Genomic DNA, 20,012 nt, shown 5'->3' with positions numbered 1-20,012 from the left:
TTTCCCCCTATGGTTATACATTGCATCCTAGAAATACTGTATTCACAGCCCTTCACTTTTTCCAAATTTTGTTGTTACAGCCTTATTCCAAAATGGGTGAAATTCATTTTTTCCACAAAATTCTACACGCAATACCCCATAATGACCATGTGGAAAAAAATGTTTTATGATTGTTGCAAATTTATAAAAAAAAGAAAAAAAAAGAAATCACATGCACATAAGTATTCACTGCCTTTGCCATGAAGCTCAAAATTGAACTCAAGTGCATCCTGTTTCCACTGATCATCCTTGAGATGTTTCTACAGCTTAATAGGAGTCCACCTGGGGTAAATTCAGTTGAATGGACATGATTTGGAAAGGCACATATCTGTCTACATATAAGGTCCCACAGTTGACAGTACATGTCAGAGCACAAAACAAGCCGAGACAGAATTGTCTTGAGGCACAAATCTGGGGAAGGGTACCGAAACATTTCTGCTGCTTTGAAGGACCCAATCAGCACAGTGGCTTCCATCATCTTTAAAAAGAAGAAGATTGTATCCACCAGGACTCTTCCTAGAGCTGGCCGCCTGTCTAACCTGAACGATCATGGGAGAAGGGCCTTAGTCAAGGAGGACAACCAACTCTACAGCAATCCACCAGTCAGGCTTGTATGGTGGACAACCAACTCTACAGCAATCCACCAGTCAGGCTTGTATGGTAGAGTGGCCAGACGGAAGCCACTCCTTAGTAAGTGGTGGTGGCGGCATCATGCTGTGCAGATGTTTTTCAGGAGCAGCAAACTGGGAGGGTAGTCAGGATTGAGGGAAAGATGAATGCAGCAATGTACAAAGACATCTTGGATGAAAACCTGCTCCAGAGCACCACTGACCAAGACTGGGGCGACGGTTCATCATTCCTCAGGACAATGACCCTAAGCACACAGCCAAAATATCAAAGGAGTGGCTTCAGGACAACTCTGTGAATGTCCTTAAATGGCAAACCCAGAGCCCAGACCAGAGCCCAGAATTGGACTGAACATCTCTGGAGAGATCTGAAAATGGCTGTGCGTGCACCAATGCTCCTTATCCAACCTGATGGAGCTTGAGAGGTGCTGCAAAGAGGAATGGGCACAACTGCCCAACGAAAGGTGCAGTAAAGTTGTAGCATCATATTCAAGAAGATGTGAGGCTGTAATTGCTGCCAAAGGTGCATCAACAAAGTATTGAGCAAAGGGTGTGAATACTGACGTACATGTGATTTCTTAGATTTTTATTTTTAATAAGTTTCCAAAAATTTCAAAAAAGATTTTCATGTTGTCATTATGGAGTGTTGTGAGTAGAAATTTGAAGAAAAAAATTAATTTCATCCATTTTGGAATAAGGCTGTAATGTAAAATGTGAAAAAAAGTGATGTGCTGTGAAAACTTTCTGGATGCACTGTCTATCACCATTCTATAGGTCATGTGACTTTTGTCCTTGGATAACCTTAAAATGTCCAACCCAAGGTCATAACTGTTTATCTTAAACTGTTTGGAGCCCATATGGATTAAACATAATGAAAGGTTGGTATTATAGTCAACGATAAAGTAGTTCCATTTTGACAGAATTGATTCTGTTCTTCTAGTTAAATGTTGTATTTTAAAGCTTTAAAAGTCTGTCACGCCCAACATAACAAGACTTATTAATTTGCAAAGCAAAAAAAAGCTTTGGATCTTTTGCAAATAGCACAAATAGAGAGGCCTCATGAATTTGTTGTTAAAGATCATAAGTTAGAGATAAAATTGAATCACTGGTGTTGTGATCCCCCAACAACCCCCCCCCCCCCCCACAGCCCCAATATGATTTCTTGATTCCTGCACTTAAAAACACCCCAATCTCAGAAAATTGTTTTAATAAAATATTCCTATATGTGAAGTTAAAATGGATTCCCCACTAGTTTAAAAAAAGTTTAAGGGGGGAAAAAACTTTTCATTTTGACTTACATGGCTCCTCTCTTATTTATGAGGGAAAACGTGTTTTGTTTGTGTGCCTGTTTTACTGAATGTGTGTGTTGTACGTCTCTTTTTGGGAATGTTTGTGTTGCTCCAGCACACAGAATGAAAAGAATGGTCTGTTCCCCCTCACGTTGAATACTCAGCTGTCTGCTCTGTTTTAACAGGTTCACACACCAAACGCACAATGTGGCTCAGACAAAACCAAACCAAACACCAACGGACTCTTGCATTTCATTTAAAAAGTCATCAGAGGGCTGAGGTGCACCCTGCATGCTGATATACAAGTTTAAATTATGAAAGAGAAGTATCAAAAATGTGTTTTCTGGGTTGTGAGGTAATTTTATAACTTCATTATGACTTCTTATTGGTTCTCAACCCTGGTCCTCAGGGACCACCTAACCTACATATTTTCCATCTCTCCCTACTCTGCCAGCAGCTGATTAGCTCGTTCAGGTGTGCTCAGCTAATCAAGTGCTCACAGACAACTGAATGAGCTAATCAGTTTGTGTCAGAACAGGGAGAAAATATGTGGGTTAGATGGTCCATGAGGACCATGGTTGAGAACCACCCTGTTAGATAATCTCTTTAGCCGCGTTGTTTGGGGAGATATCATGACGAAGGTGTTTTATCATATGACTTCGTATTATGACTTATGACTTAATCACAATACAAAGTCACTTATACAAATTGATCACAAATATTTGATCAATATGTGCTTTAGATCATCTCTTTGGTTGCAGAGATATCCTAAGATGTTTATTTTATTAATTTTTTTTTTTTTTTTTTACTGTATACAATTAGTGACTTGTGACTTCATCATGAAGTCAATTATATCAATTCATTGCAAATTTTTTACTGGTCAGTATGAATTTTTCAGCAAATCTATAGCCACATTGGTACAACCCCAATTCCAGTGACATTGGGACGTTGTGTAAAATGTAAATAAAAACAGGATACAATGATTTGCAAATCCTCTTCAACGTATATTCAATTGAATACACCACAAAGACAAGATATTTAATTTAATTTAATTTAAAGTTCAAACTGATAAACTTTATTGTTTTTGTGCAAATATTTGCTCATTTTGAAATGGATGCCTGCAACACGTTTCAAAAAAAGCTGGGACAGTGGTATGTTTACCACTGCGTTACATCACCTTTCCTTCTAACAACACTTAATAGGTGTTTGGGAACTGAGGACACTAACTGTTGAAGCTTTGTAGGTGGAATTCTTTCCCATTCTTGCTTGATGTACAACCATCCGGGGTCTCCGTTGTCTATTTTGCGCTTCATAATGCGCCACACTTTTTCAATGGGCGACAGGTCTGGACTGCAGGCAGGCCAGTCTAGTACCCGGACTCTTTTACTACGAAGCCACGCTGTTGTAACACGTGCAGAATGTGGCTTGGCATTGTCTTGCTGAAATAAGCAGGGACGTCCCTGAAAGAGACGTTGCTTGGATGGCAGCATGTGTTGCACCAAAACCTGGATGTACGTTTCATCAATGATGGTGCAATCACAGATGTGTAAGTTGCCCATGCAATGGGCACTAACACACCCCCATACCATCACAGATGCTGGCTTTTGAACTTTGCGCTGGTAACAGTCTGGATGGTCTTTTTCCTCTTTTGTCTGGAGGACACGACGTCCATGATTTCCAAAAACAATTTGAAATGCGGACTCATCAGACCACAGCACACTTTTCCACTTTGCATCTGTCCATTTCAAATGAGCTCGGGCCCGGAGAAGGCGGCAGGGTTTGTGGATGTTGTTGATGTATGGCTTTCGCTTTGCATGGTAGAGTTTTAACTTGCACTTGTAGATGTAGTGACAAACTGTGTTAACTGACAGTGGTTTTCTGAAGTGTTCCTGAGCCCACGCGGTAAGAGCCTTTACACAATGATGTCGGTTTTTAATGCAGTCATGATCGAAAGTCACAGGCATTCTCTGATGGTTTTCAGCCTTGCCTCTTACATCTAAAAAGTTCTCCAGATTCTCTGAATCTTCTGGTTATATTATGGACTGTAAATGATGGAATCCCTAAATTCCTTGCAATTGAACATTGAGAAACATTGCTTTTCAACTGCTGGACTATTTTTTCACACAGTTGTTCACAAAGTGGTGATCCTCACCCCATCTTTGCTTGTGAATGGCTGAGCCTTTTGGGGATGCTCCTTTTATACCCAATTAAGACACTCACCAGTTAGGTGTTCTTTGAGCATTCATCAACTTTCCCAGTGTTTTGTTGCCCCGTCCCAACTTTTTTGAAATGTGTTCCCTAGCCCATGCCCTATGACTGCTGGGATAGGCTCCAGCCCTCCTGTAACCCTTAGTTGGAGTAAGCGGGTATAGAAAATGGTTGGATGGGTGGGTATTTATTTTAAAGAGTTTCAGTCAGACTGCATAAATGGCAGATGATGATGTGTCTTTTTCTATGTGAAGCAATTGAAATACACTGACTGTACTGAACACTCTATGTCCCATGTGCGGACTGAAGTGAGCACCACACTCCTTGAGCTGTGTACAGACTGAATATTTTGTGGAGAAATACTCTGCTGCTCAGGTGCAACGAAACATCCAGTGTTTGCGCTGTGCACAGAAAAAAATAATCTGAGGCATCAGTAAGAGTTCATCTGTCTTGATGGAGATGCAGCCGTCACTAGCTGTGCACAGCTGAAATGAGACACGTGCTCCAGCTGAATACCTTGATTTTAGTTTGATTTGATTTATTTTGGAAATTCAGCATATCCATAGATTGGAAAGCATACAATTCACATACCTGAAACATTCTGAGAATGATACAATAAATGCAAAATGTATTTCCGTTATAGTCCATGTCTAGTGCATGTCTAGTGTGTCCTTGGCTCTGCCCCCAATTTCATCATCTATCGTGATTACCCATTTAAGGTGACATCCTAATTGGAGATATTATAGTAAATGTGTGTGTGTGTGTGGGGGGGGGGGGGGGGGGGGGGGTATGTTTTGCTTGACTTTGACCTTTGACCTATCTGTTACAAGAGTTAATTATATGAGGACACTAATACTAACGAATAATATTTACACCAAGATTGGTGACAATCCGTCCTGTTTTTAAGTTTTTGTTCTCTCTCACTCACTCACTCACTCACTCACACACACACACAGGACTAAAATGTACAGAAGTGTCCTGCTGCATCTGTTGACCACTAATTGTTTTTTTTACTAGGGATTGTCACAGTCATTGATGCCAAGTATGGAATGCAGGTACGAAACAAATAAAAAAAAAAAAAAAATGTTGACAAATTTCAAAGCTACACAAAGTTGAAGTTACCGTTTGCTTCTGAGTTACTTCTTAATAAATTGTGATTTCTTTTGAGTTGAAGCCGATATAAATAGTCAAACTACCATGGCATTGTCTGCAACTTCCTCATGCATGGGGTCCAAATAGTCAGACGTGCAGATGCATCCCAGTGTCGCAGACCGAATGGTCCCCCCCTAAAAATCGGTCCGCCCTGCCTTCACTGCACATGCGTCATTTCGGAGCATCGGCAGTAATTCACAGATTATCGCCTGGTTTCTGCTTAAAACTGCACTCCAGTCATCATCTATCTCAGCGACAGAAGTCTGAAGCTTTTGTACAACAATCATTTCCACATAAATTCAGCATTATTTCATAATAACAGACGGAGGAAGCGATCAGAGCGCTACAGCCATGATGAGCTGCTCCTGCTGCGTTCATTGCACCTCGGTCATTTCAAAGTGTCACCAATTATCACCTCTTTTCTGCTTAAAACGGCCTCATTTCTGCTTAAACTTGACTTTAGAATGATTTAGGTTTCACCTTGTCATCTGATGGTTAATAATCACATTAATCCATTTGATTTCTTTGGGTGAAGAGACTCCATCTCAGACGAGCTGCTGAGCTCCGAAATGGCACGTGTGACAGCACATGTTGTCACAGTGCATATATTGTCTCCACAACAATATATGCCGAGGTTCATGGGCCCCATTGCGGCACACATTGTCGCCAGTGACAATACTGTTCAGTGATTGTTTCGCCAGCAGCAGCCGGAATCATCCTTGTCTGCACCTACACAACAATATAATATCGTCACAGTAAAAAGCACCTTTTTAAATGTTCTTAAGTCTCTCTTTGGGGATCACATCACCATGCAACTGTCATTTTCTGTTCAATTACGCACTTTGGCAAACCCATGGTGAGGAGGGAGGGGCGCCAGAAGACTCAGCAACCGTACGGTGAATATTTCATCCAAAATTGTCATGGTGCTTATGCACAGTGCGAGGGTCTCTGGTGCGCGCCCTGTTCTGTCACCACCATCAGCAGCAGCACCAGCATTTTTGTTATTACTGAGCGGATATCCCCCGAGTGCTTTGAATAATTCACCAACATGCCAAAAGTCATGCTGAAACGATGTGGTGTTCTGCAGGCTGCACAGAAGCATCTCCGCGTTGTGCATCACCAGTCCACCATGATGGATCCAATTATCTTCCTCGGTCCTGTGCGCACTGGCCACAAAAAACCCTGGCACTGTGGAGAAGGCTGGCAAGAAAATAAATGTGACACTTTTCATGCACTCACAGTGATAAAATGCCAGAATGAAACCCGTAGGTTAGCGGTTGATGCGTGACCATTTCTGGCGATGGGGTTGCTTGCAGCCTTCCGGGGGCTTCCCCCGCTGCCCTGCCCTCCTGAGAGTGCAGCGAGCACCCCCGGGGGCCACTCACAAAAAAACAAAAACAAACACTTTTGGGCTACGACCTCAGATCAGATGACACCACCCGCTGAATTTAAACAGCATATTAAATAAATAAATATGCTGATGATTTTATTATGCTCTTGGCGGATGTAATGACAGCGAGTGTGTGTGTGTGTGTGTGTGTGTGTGTGTGTGTGTGTGTGTGTGTTTGTGTGTGTGTGAGTGAGAGACAGAGAAAAAAATAAACAATTCATAGTTAAACATCCAGTTTTACTTCTTGCTCTGATGACCAGCGACAATATGTGCTTTGATTGTCTGTATATATCGTCGCTTGGGACGATATGTGCCAGCGAAATTGTGTCAGTGCCTTTGAACATGGCATATATCGTTGTGGCGACAATAATGCCCTGTGACAATATATGCCGTAACAGTGATGGTTAATAATCACATCATTCCCTTTGATCGCTTTCGGTGAAGAGAGTCCATCTCAGATGAGCTGCAGGACGTTGAAATGATGCATGCGCAGTGAAGGCAGGGCGGACCAATTTTTATAGGGGGACCGTTCGGTCTGCAACGCCAGCCTCAACGCCATTTTTAAAGGAAACAAGACAAGTGACACCTGAAGAACGGGACACTAATTTGAAGGTGTCATGCTCGGGGAGGTGACTGATTTGGTGATCTGGGTGCTGCTCTGACTTGACAGAGAGAGAGGAGGAACATAAAGACAGATGACAAAGAGAGAGAGATGATAAATCAAAGTGAAGGAGTAATTGATATCAGAGATGTGAGCATTGTAATAGGACTGTCACAGCCGCTCGCCTGCTTCTTCTCTCATCTGTCTCATCAAATAACTGCCGGGGGTGAAGTCCTCCCTCTTACACAGACTAAAAGGGTTTTGTCTCTCAACACACAGTTTGCACTTTTGTGAAATGGATAACTGTCATTTGTTTCTTCAGAGATGACACAATGGCGATGGAGTGAGTGACAGATAAATGTCATGTTGAGTCAGACGGGTCAGGATCCAGAGCAACGCCTCACGCTCCTTTTATTATTGCATATTAAATTGCTTTTGAAAATGCTCAGTCCTTCCTGCAGCCACAGGAGACAAACAGAAAGTGAAAAGTAATCTTTGGTTTCAAGTGTGTTGAGAAAGTCACTTATTTCACAAAGACTGTGGAATGTCAGAATTGTAGGGGTTTTTTTTCCATTGTGAAATTGTCACACTTTGTTTGTGCTACCATAAGCAAATGTGGATTCTGTTTTCTCACATTTTTAAAACAGTCTGCATTTTTAACATGAGCAGTTTTACACTCAAATAATTTATCAAAATATTTTGTGTAACTCATAGTATGTTTTCTGTCTCCAGCATCTAGCAGAGGAAAAAGCTGATGGGCTTGTTAATGAAGCAGCCAGGTACGTTCAGTGCGTTTTTCTTAAAGAACCACACAGTGTCCAATGCAAAACCGTGCATGCTGCCTTACCACAGCATGTATTTACTGCTGCAGTGCATCTGGAAAGTATTCACAGCGCTTCATTTTTTCAAAATTTTGTTATGTTACACCCTTATTTCAAAATGGATGAAATTTATTTTTTCCTCAAAATTCGACACACAATACCCCATAATGGAGTGGCATGCAGTGTTTGACTCCTCATGGGCTACATAGAAGAAATAGGAACCATGCTTAGCGTTAGCATATGTGGCCACACTAACCGTATGCCATGTCGTGAATAATGGTTACTATAAATAGTGTTAAATTGAATTGAGAAAATATCCAGATAACCTTGCGGGCTGCTTAGTGGAGAGAGTGTGTGTTTGCTGTCTTTATAGTGTCATTGAGTAAGCTAAAATGAGTGGTTTAATTTTGAGTTGTGTACAGCCATCGCTAATGGGAATGTGCAGTATAAGCAACTGCAACAGTAACATTAGTAGTTGTAACGTTAGCCATCTTGGTTTGATTCTAATAAATTGTCACTTCATTTTGGTAAGACTAAGTGTATTATATTTGGAAATAAGCCTTGGAATTTAAATAGAAACTTATCATTGAATAATGTTGAAATTGTATCTGAAACTAAACTTCTTGGCATTTTTATTGATGATAAATTAAGTTGGAAAACTCACATAAATGATGTCAAATCTAAAATTTCAAAAGTTGTTTAAATTTTGTATAAAGCACATTATTTTCTCCCACAACATTTGTTGGTCATGTTGTATCATTCATTACTTGTCCCATATATGACCTACTGTATTGAGGTTTGGGGAAACACGTATAAAACAAAAACAAATTCAGTTTTTATGTTACAAAAGAAAGCTATAAGAGTTATAAGTAAAAAACCATGTTACGAACCAACAAACCAGTTGTTTGCTTGTCTGTGTATTTTGAAATTTCAAGATCTCAAGATTCACGTACAAAGTTAAAAATAATCTTTTGCCTCTACATGTTCAGGAGTTGTTTAAAATGAGGGAGTCCAGTTATCATTTGCGAGTAACATTGATATTTGAAAGAAGAAAGATTCAAACTACTGTTAAGTCATTGTATTTCTGTAAAAGGTGTTTGAATTTGGAATAATTGTTCTGATAGTATTTAAATCATGTTGTACATTGGTACATAGGTGTTAAAAGGCTTTATAAAAACAATGCAACCTGCTTGTGACAGAATGCAGAAAAAAGAACAAGTGTGCAACTTCAATCACAAACTGGAGAGAGCTGACATTTGCCTTTTGGGATGCTTAGGTATTCTGGGTCAAGGATGAATGCTGCCAAACAGATTGGTGATAGGACTTAAAATTTTAAAGAAGCTACAGATAGTAGCTAACAACAATGAACAATGGACGTTGCAAGATGAAATTCTGGACTCACACGCCATTCTAGCAGGGGGTGGTAAATCATCTATATATTAAAATCATGCATGGGTGTGTGATTGTATTTAGTAAGTTCAATGTAAGTACATAATAAAATTGTAAATACATTAAAATGCATGGATGGTACAAGAAAGTGAAAAACACTTATTTCCATTGTGGTCTATTCAAAAATTAAATACAAGGAATAATAAAATAAAATAACAATACTGTTAAGAATAATAGCGTGTATGTGATAACAAGAACCTAATCAATTTCTAAATACATTAAGACAGTAAATTAACATAAAAAATTATGTAATTACCGGGAAATAAAAGTGTTGAGTTCCTCCTCTAAAAACGGTTGAGGTGTGAGGTTGTAAAAATATTCTGGACTCACACACCATTTGAACTCCTGATAGAAACTTTGCATAATTTAGAACCACCCTTCAAAAATGTCAGCTACATATTTTATAAACACTACCCAATTTAGGGCCCGTGGATCCCCATGGGAAACACACTAGTAAAGTATAATACCCATGTTCAGAACAATCTCAGCTTTCTGACTGCAATAAATGTATTTGTCTAGAGCAATGTAGATCATACAGTAGTGTTCAAAATAATAGTAGTGCTATGTGAGTAAAAAGATTAATCCAGGTTTTGAGTATATTTCTTATTGTTACATGGGAAACAAGGTACCAGTAGATTCTCACAAATCCAACAAGACCAAGCATTCATGATATGCACACTCTTAAGGCTATGAAATTGGGATATTAGTAAAAAAACGTAGAAAAGGGGGTGTTCACAATAATAGTAGCATCTGCTGTTGATGCTACAAACTCAAAACTATTATGTTAATATAAATTGGTGTGTGCATGTGTTTGTGAGTACGTATCATTGCACTTCGGCCTGAGCTCGGGTGTGTCTGTCCTCACAGGTGTTTTTCTGGTGCAGCAGCTGCTCGCTGAACAAATACATTACTGCGTAACCCTTTTGCGTTCTTTGTCTTTGGTTACGTTTTCACATTTAAAGGAAATGGTGTTTCGTTGACTTTTGCATGTGTTGTGCACTGCTGGCCACCCGTACACAGTGGCACGTAAAAACACTGAGAAGTTGAAGGTGTAATTTAAACAGCTGAATAAATAGAATAATCACAGTTGTGATGAACATTTGGAGTATTTTTAGTTCCAAGTCGAGCTGAAAAGTCTAGTCGGTAATTAATTTGATTGTCAGCCGTGATAATCAGTTGATCATTTCAGTTGTGTCCAGTTGTTTATCAAGTGGGGTAATTGGCAAATTTTGACTTGTTCCAGCTTCTTTTCTGTTAAAGATGAGGTTTTTCAGTTGTACCTCCCACACGTTGGAACGAGCTCCCTCTATATGTTGGGCTGACCCACATGTCTTTTTAAAACTCATGTAAAAATGCTTTTTAGTCTGTGGCTTTTTGCTCAGTATGATAGTGCAATGTGCCTCTTGTTGTGTCTTCTGTTTGTGTTAATTGTTTTTCTGCTGTACAGCAGTTAAACAGCAATTTTCTTCAAAATTCCGAATGGTGACACAAATTCCACAAAAGCATCAACAGTTTTACAGTGATACATTTGTTGTAACTGCTCAGAGTGTCAGCACACCACTGTGCAGGTGTCTCATACCTGTAGCCACTTGGGATATGAGTCTCATACCAGTAGACTTGTCCTACAGATAAACGAGGGTTAAATTGTTGCATAGATGACTTATACTTTTAAAGCTTTAAATGTAAAACAGTCAAGTGATTTTTACCAGATAGCATTTGTTTTAAACTGAAGTTTAAACGGCATTAAACCAACTGTACCCTGATTAAACTGGATTTTAATGGGATAAAATTGGCCACCACCATCTACAGAAGATCTGGATAAGCAGTAGAAAATGAGTGAATGAAAAAAAAAACTGAGATAAATTATGATTGAGTCAAATCAAATATCTGCATTTTAACTTTCCATGTTTGTGGGCTGAGCAGCTTTAGGGGGGCTTCAGTTTGATTGCCACAGTCAAGTACCACAATTTCAAGGTGTATGAGATTTGAGAAAATGTGGTCAGCATTTATTTGTACTTGCTACAACATTTTATCTTAATTGATTATTTATAATGAATCAAAAAAAAAAAAGCCCGGTCAGTTAATAAGTTATTGATGTTAATAATCTGTTAATCTTTTCAATTGTTTGTCAATACTGCATGTTTATATTAATACTAACAATAGTAGTAATGGTCCATTGTTGTTTTTTAAACTGGACAACTTATACAATAATAATAATGTTTGTGTAAGTATGTTTAAGTATACTTACTGTAATTGTCGAGCATATTAATGTGCCAGAATAATGCTGTATTTACTTTTTTTTTTTTTTTGAAGGCAGATTGCACTTGCTGACTTGATCGTTATCAACAAGATTGACCTCATAAACAAGGAGGAAAGAGCTCATATCAGACACGCTGTCAGGTCAACGTCACACACTTTACACGGCTAAACATCTGCTTTATTCTACATCTTTACTGGTGCTTCATTTATATGCTGCTTTTGTGGTGCTCTTTGTGTATCTATAAACTCATCTCATCTTCAACTATTTATCCAGGATTGGGTCGCAGGGGCATCAGCTCCAACAGGAGACCCCATACTTCCCTTTCCCGGGCCACATTAACCACCTCTGACTGGCGGATACTGAGGTGTTCCCAGGACATTGTGGAGATATGATCTCTCCACCTAGTCCTGGGTCTTCCCCGGGGTCTCCTCCCAGATGGACATGCCGGGAACACCTCCCTAGGGAAGTGCCCAGGGGTGTAGTGATGGGCGATATGGCCTAAAATCCATATTGTGATATACAATGCTGCCTCTTGCAATAATAATATATATAATGATGTATAAATTATAATAGAACTATTTCATAACAGGTTACATAGACCCTAAGGCAAGCCAAACTGCTAAACTGCTGTTCATCCAACACTTCACAATCTGGACAAAATCTATCTTCATATGCCAGCAACTTCTGTGCGGTGTGAGAGGATCTCACAAACACCACTGAAATGATCTTGTGTTTAAATAAAGACCTTTGAAGTGCCCAAATCCCCATCATTTTCTACAGCTATTTTCTTAACAGCACAAGGATTTCTCAGTTTATATCTCTATAACAGTATTTTATGAGGGCACAACCACATTATAACACAAGTATATTATTAATTATTCAAACAAAAATATCATCAAAAATTTCAATATGCACATAGAACCTTTAGGTGAAGCTACCGATAACTGATAACAGTGCTGACACTGTTAGCATACAACATTAAATCCGATGAGAATGTCACTCAGCGTGTCTACTGCAACAGATCCGTTAGGATGTTTGCGCTCTACAACCGCGGTACTCTATTTTGGAGTATTTTATGACAAACACCTGGAATAATCTGACTTGTTGCGCGGTGAAACAGCATCATCGACAGTATTCTTCTTTTCCTATGGCGTTTTACAGCAGCCGGCTTCAGTCCGGTAATATGCATTACTGCGATAGTGCAATAGAATGAAATTCTCTACCGTAGGCCAAATTTATATCATTAATACCTTCTACCGCATATGCCGTGCACCCCTACCAGGGGCATTCTTACCAGATGCCTGAACCACCTCAGCTGGCTCCGTTCAGCACGAAAGAGCAGTGGCTTGACTCCGAGCTCCTCACAAATGACTGAGCTTCTCACCTTATCTCTGAGGGAGACACCAGCCACCCTCCTGAGGAAACCCATATGGGCCGCTTATACCCATGATCTAGTTATTTCGGTCATGACCCATAGGAACGAAGACCGACAAGTATCTATCAAGTTAAAAACAGCAAAATAATAATGTGGTATAATTGATTAGTTATTAAGGTATTGACATCTTTTCCTTTGAATTCAGGTCAATAAACGGTCTGGTCAAGATTCTAGAAACCCAGAAATCAAGGTGAAGAGAGACACTTTCATGCAGTCATGTTGATTTTCTTGACTATTCTTCTGTGCTTTGTGTTAAGTAACAGATGAATTCCACGTCCTGCTCCACCTCAGATCTTTGTGTCAGAGATTAGGCGTGACATCGCTGAGGAGGAACCCCCTGTACACACATACACAAACTGCTGCACCCAAAGTAAACACATATCTTTCAGTGGTGTCTGGTTACCCACAAGTCTTTGCTCTCTGACCCTAAGCCCTCAGAGCTGCATGTGTATGAGGTCTGTCAATAAAGTATAGATCCTTTTTATTTTTTTCAAAAACTATATGGATTTCATTCATATGTTTTTACGTCAGACATGCTTGAACCCTCGTGCGCATGCGTAAGTTTTTCCACGCCTGTCGGTGACGTCATTCGCCTGTGAGCGCTCCTTGTGGGAGGAGTCGTCCAGCCCCTCGTCGGAATTCCTTTGTCTGAGAAGTTGCTGAGAGACTGGCGCTTTGTTTGATCAAAATTTTTTCTAAACCTGTGAGGCACATCGAAGTGGACACGGTTTGAAAAATTAAGCTGGTTTTCTGTGAAAATTTTAACAGCTGATGAGAGATTTTGAGGTGATACTGTCGCTTTAAGGACTTCCCACGAACTTCTCTGTTCTCTCACGACGTCCTGGATCAATAGAGCCTGAAATGTGGAGGTTTTCAGCTTGAAACGCTGCGCGACGTCCTGCTCCGTGGGAAGAAATCCATATAGTTTTTGAAAAAAATAAAAAGGACCTATACTTTATTGACAGCCCTCGTATAGTGCATCCGGAAAGTGTTCACAGTGCTTCACTTTTACTGCATTTTTTATGTTACAGACTTATTCCAAAATAAAGTAAATTCATTTCTTCCCTCAAAATTCTACAACCCCAATTCCAGTGAAGTTGGGGCATTGTGTAAAATGTAAATAAAAATGGAATACAATGATTTGCAAATCCTCTTCAAAAACTATTCAGTTGAATACACCGCAAAGACAAAATATTGAATGTTCAAACTGATAAACTTTATTGTTTTTGTGCAAATATTTGCTCATATTCTGCAACACATTTCAAAAAAGCTGGGACAGTGGTATGTTTATCACTGTGTTTCATCACATTTCCTTCTAGCAACACTCAATAAGCATTTAGGAACTGAGGACACTAATTGTTGAAGCTTTGTAGGAGGAATTCTTTCCCATTCTTGAATGATGTACGACTTCAGTTGTTCAACAGTCCAGGGTCTCCGTTGTCATATTTTGCACTTCATAATGCACCACACATTTTCAATGGGCGACAGGTCTGGACTGCAGGCAGGCCAGTCTAGTACCTGCACTCTTTTACTACAAAGCCACGCTGTTGTAACACATGCAGAATGTGGCTTGGCATTGTCTTACTGAAATAAGCAGGGACATCCCTGAAAAAGACATTACTTTTATGGCAGCATGTGTTTCCAAAACCTGGATGTACCTTTCAGCACTGATGGTGCCATCACAGATGTGTTAGTGCCCATGCCATGGGCACTAACACACCCCCATACCATCACAGATGCTGGCTTTTGAACTTTGCACTGGTAACAATCTGGATGGTCTTTTTCCTCTTTTGTCCAAAGGACACGACGTCCATGATTTCCAAAAACAATTTGAAATGTGGACTCATCAGACTACAGCACACTTTTCCACTTTACATCTGTCCATTTCAAATGAGCTCGGGCCCAAAGAAGGCTTCGGCGTTTCTGGATGTTGTTGATGTATCAAATCAAATCAAATCAATTTTATTTATATGGCGCCAAATCACAACAAACAGTTGCCCCAAGGCGCTTTATATTGTAAGGCAAAAGCCATACAATAATTACAGAAAAACCCCAACGGTCAAAACGACCCCCTATGAGCAAGCACTTGGCGACAGTGGGAAGGAAAAACTCCCTTTTAACAAGAAGAAACCTCCAGCAAAACCAGGCTCAGGGAGGGGCAGTCTTCTGCTGGGACTGGTTGGGGCTGAGGGGAGAGAATCAGGAAAAAGACATGCTGTGGAAGAGAGCAGAGATCAATAACTAATGATTAAATGCAGAGTGGTGCATACAGAGCAAAAAGAGGTGAATAAAAAGAAACACTCAGTGCAGTCTAAGCCTATAGCAGCATAACTAAGGGATGGTTCAGGGTCACCTGATCCAGCCCTAACTATAAGCTTTAGCAAAAAGGAAGGTTTTAAGCTTAATCTTAAAAGTAGAGAGGGTGTCTGTCTCCCTAATCTGAATTGGGAGCTGGTTCCACAGGAGAGGAGCCTGAAAGCTGAAGGCTCTGCCTCCCATTCTACTCTTACAAACCCTAGGAACTACAAGTAAGCCTGCAGTCTGAGAGCGAAGCTCTCTATTGGGGTGATATATTACTATGAGGTCCCTAAGATAAGATGGGACCTGATTATTCAAAACCTTATAAGTAAGAAGAAGAATTTTAAATTCTATTCTGGAATTAACAGTGAGCCAATGAAGAGAGGCCAATATGGGTGAGATATGCTCTCTCCTTCTAGTCCCTGTCAGTACTCTAGCTGCAGCATTTTGAATTAACTGAAGGCTTTTCAGGGAACTTTTAGGATAACCTGATAATAATGAATTACAGTAGTCCAGCCTAGAAGAAATAAATGCATGAATTAGCTTTTCAGCATCACTCTGAGACAAGACCTTTCTAATTTTAGAGATATTGCGCAAATGCAAAAAAGCAGTCGTACATATTTGCTTAATATGCGCATTGAAGAAATATCCTGATCAAAAATGACTCCAAGATTTCTCACAGTATTACTGGAGGTCAGGTTAATGCCATCCAGAGTAAGGATCTGGTTAGACACCATGTTTCTAAGATTTGTGGGGCCAAGTACAATAACTTCAGTTTTATCTGAATTTAAAAGCAGGAAATTAGAGGTCATCCATGTCTTTATGTCTGAAAGACATTCCTGCAGTTTAACTAATTGGTGTGTGTCATCTGGCTTTATGGATAGATAAAGCTGGGTATCATCTGCGTAACAATGAAAATTTAAGCAATGCTTTCTAATAATACTGCCTAAGGGAAGCATGTATAAAGTGAATAAAATCGGTCCTAGCACAGAACCTTGTGGAACTCCATAATTAACCTTAGTCTGTGAAGAAGACTCCCTATTTACATGAACAAATTAGAATCTGTTAGATAAATATGATTCAAACCACCACAGCGCAGTTTCTTTAATACCTATGGCATGCTAGTATCAAAAGCTGCTCTGAGGTCTAACAGGACGAGCACAGAGATGAGTCCACTGTCTGAGCCCATAAGAAGATCATTTGTAACCTTCACTAATGCTGTTTCTTTACTATGATGAATTCTGAAACCTGACTGAAACTCTTCAAATAGACCATTCCTCTGCAGATGATCAGTTAGCTGTTTTACATCTACCCTTTCAAGAATTTTTGAGAGAAAAGCAAGGTTGGAGATTGGCCTATAATTAGCTAAGATAGCTGTGTCAAGTGATGGCTTTTTAAGTAGTTTAATTACTGCCACCTTAAAAGCCTGTGGTACATAGCCAACTAATAAAGATAGATTGATCATATTTAAGATCGAAGCATTAATTAATGGTAGGGCTTCCTTGAGCAGCCTGGTAGGAATGGGGTCTAATAGATGGTTTTTGCTTTCCATGGTAGAGTTTTAACTTGCACTTGTAGATGTAGTGACGAACTGTGTTAACTGACAATGGTTTTCTGAAGTGTTCCTGAGCCGACACGGTAAGATCCTTTACACAATGATGTCGGTTTTTAATGCAGTGCCGCCTGAGGGATCGAAGGTCACAGGCATTCAATGTTGGTTTTTGGCCATTGCTGCTTACGTGTTATCCAGATTCTCTGAATCTTCTGATTATATTATGGACTCTAGATGATGGAATCCCTAAATTCCTTGCAATTGAACGTTGAGAAACATTGTTCTTAAACTGTTGGACTATTTTTTCACGCAGTTGTTCACAAAGTGGTGATCCTCGTCCCATCTTTGCTTGTGAACGGCTGAGCCTTTTGGGGATGCTCCTTTTATACCCAATCATGACACTCACCTTTTCTTATTAAATGGTAAATAAATGGACTGCATTTATATAGCACTTTTCCATCTGCATCAGATGCTCAAATTGCTTTAAAATTATGCCTCACATTCACCCCGATGTCAGGGTGCTGCCATACCCCACCCACACTCACATATCAGTTTGAACATTAAATATCTAGTCTTTGTGGTGTATTCAATTGAATATAGGTTGAAGAGGATTTGCAAATCATTGTATTCCGTTTTTTATTTACATTTTACACAACGTTCCAACTTCATTGGAATTGGGTTTGTACTTACAACACCCCATAATGACAACATGGCAAAGGTTTTTCTGGAAACTTTTGCAAATTTAGTAGAAAAAAGAAATCATGCGTAAATACGTATTCACACCTTTTGCTCAATACTTTGTTGCTGCACCTTTGGTAGCAGTTATAGCCTCAAGTCTTCTTGAATATGATGCCACAAGCTTGGGGCACCTATCTTTGGCAGTTTTGCCCATTCCTCTTTGCAGCACCTCTCAAGCTCCATCAGGTTGGATCGGGAGTGTCGGTGTACAGCCAATTTCAGATCTCTCCAGAGATGTTCAATCGGATTCAGGTCTGGACTCTGGCTGGGCCACTCAAGAACATTCACAGAGTTGTCCTAAAGCCACTCGTTTGATATCTTGGCTGTGTGCTGAGGGTCATTGTCATGCTGAAAGATGAACCGTCACCCCAGTCTGAGGTCAAGAGCGCTCTGGAGCAGGTTTTCATCCAGGATGTCTCTGTATATTGCTGCATTCATCTTTCCCTCAATCGTGACTAGTCTCCCAGTTCCTGCCACTGAAAAACATCCCCACAGCATGATGCTGCCACCACCATGCCTCACTGTAGGGATGGTGCCTGGTTTCCTCCAAACATGACACCTGGCATTCACCCCAGAGAGTTCAATCTTTGTCTCATCAGACCAGAGAATTTTGTTTCTCATAGTCTGAGAATCCTTCAGCTGCCTTTTGGCAAATCCCAAGGGGTCTGCCATGTGCCTTTTACTAAGGAGTGGCTTCCTTTTGGACACTCTACCATACAGGCCTGATTGGTGGGTTCCTGCAGAGATGGTTGTCCTTCTAGAATGTTCTTTTCTCTCCACAGATGAATGCTGGAGCTCTGACAGAGTGACCATCGAGTTCTTGGTCACCTCCCTGACTAAGGCCCTTCTCCCCTGATCGCTCAGTTTAGACAGCGGCCAGCTCTAGGAAGAGTCCTGGTGGATGCAAACTTTTACATTTACAAATGATGGAGGCCACTGTGCTCATTGGGACTTTCCTAGTTGCAGGTCTACAGACAATTCCTTTAACTTCATGCTTGGTTTGTGCTCTGACATGCACTGTCAACTGTGGGACCTCATATGTAGACAGGTGTGTGCCTTTCCAAATCATGTCCAGTCACCCCAGGTGGACTCCAGCTAAGCTGTAGAAACATCTCAAGGATAATCAGTGGAAACAGGATACACCTGAGCTCAATTTTGAGCTTCACGGCAAAGGCTGTGAATGCTTATGTCCATGTGATTTCTTTTTTTTTTTTTTTTATAAATTTGCAAAAATGAAAAAAAAAAACTTTTTCTCACATTGTCATTGTCATTATGGGGTATTGTGTGTAGAATTATGAGGAAAAAAATTAATTTAATCCATTTTGGAATAAGGCTGCAACATAAAAAAATGTGGAAAAAAATGAAGTACTTTCTGGATGCAGTGAATGTTGGAGCGCTCTGTCATGTTATTGCCCTGCTTTGACTCCTCCCACAGATTCCAGGGTGTGCACATGAAAAACAGAGTGCACCAAGGGGTTAATCAGAAAAAAAAAAATTCACATACCAACTCACTGCACAACTACCTTATACAATCTCCACTGACATAACTCTGGCTGTAATATTTTATGCAAAGTAGCTTGTCACCATGACTTAGTACTCTAAGATCAGCTCGATCCAAGAAAGGATATAGTTGTTTATTTTAAAATAATTATTTACCATTAAGAAGTGGTTCTCTGTTCAGTATTGTTAAGCAAAGAACTGACATCACCTCACTCATGTACTCATCAGTATTAAAGTATTTGGATTTTATAATACTTTGTCATAGTTGTCATACAAATCATTTTATTGTGATGCTGAACTTGATTAGGTTTCTAATCATGATGTTCTTTCTCAGGGTGGATCTGTCTGAAGTTCTGGATCTTCATTCCTTTGACAGTTCAGATGGAGTAAAGTGAGTCAGATGCAAGTCTCAACTTAAACTTCACTTGTGCTTATCAAAAAACTCACTTTTAAAACACTGAGAGAAGAAATGATTTTGATTGCAAAGACTGAAGTCTCTGAGTCACGATGTTTTTCTGCAATTCACCGACTCTTCCATTGAGCGTGCGTCTATTGCACCCCTTGGGTGGTCACCATATTGTGTCTGCTGTAGAATGACATTCTCATGAATAGGCTCAGTGCTCATCCTTTCTAGTGAATGCAGTATACAGCGGT

General features: G+C 40.0%; 1 protein-coding gene across 1 annotated transcript in view; it reads left to right on the top strand.

Annotated features, from left to right (window-relative positions):
- The window catches only part of cbwd (COBW domain containing), a 54,393-nt gene that overhangs the window by 14,559 nt on the left and 19,822 nt on the right, over positions 1 to 20,012 (top strand). The window contains exons 7-11 of the mRNA XM_034170525.1: positions 5,180 to 5,217; positions 8,038 to 8,084; positions 11,889 to 11,975; positions 13,416 to 13,460; positions 19,693 to 19,749. Of these exons, the coding sequence (XP_034026416.1) occupies positions 5,180 to 5,217; positions 8,038 to 8,084; positions 11,889 to 11,975; positions 13,416 to 13,460; positions 19,693 to 19,749 (274 nt within the window). The remainder of the gene's footprint in view (positions 1 to 5,179; positions 5,218 to 8,037; positions 8,085 to 11,888; positions 11,976 to 13,415; positions 13,461 to 19,692; positions 19,750 to 20,012) is intronic.

The sequence above is a fragment of the Thalassophryne amazonica genome, chromosome 5 (assembly GCF_902500255.1).
Source record: "Thalassophryne amazonica chromosome 5, fThaAma1.1, whole genome shotgun sequence".
NCBI lineage: Eukaryota > Metazoa > Chordata > Actinopteri > Batrachoidiformes > Batrachoididae > Thalassophryne > Thalassophryne amazonica.
Note: the sequence above shows the minus strand (reverse complement) of the source record. Positions and strands in the feature narration are given on the sequence as shown.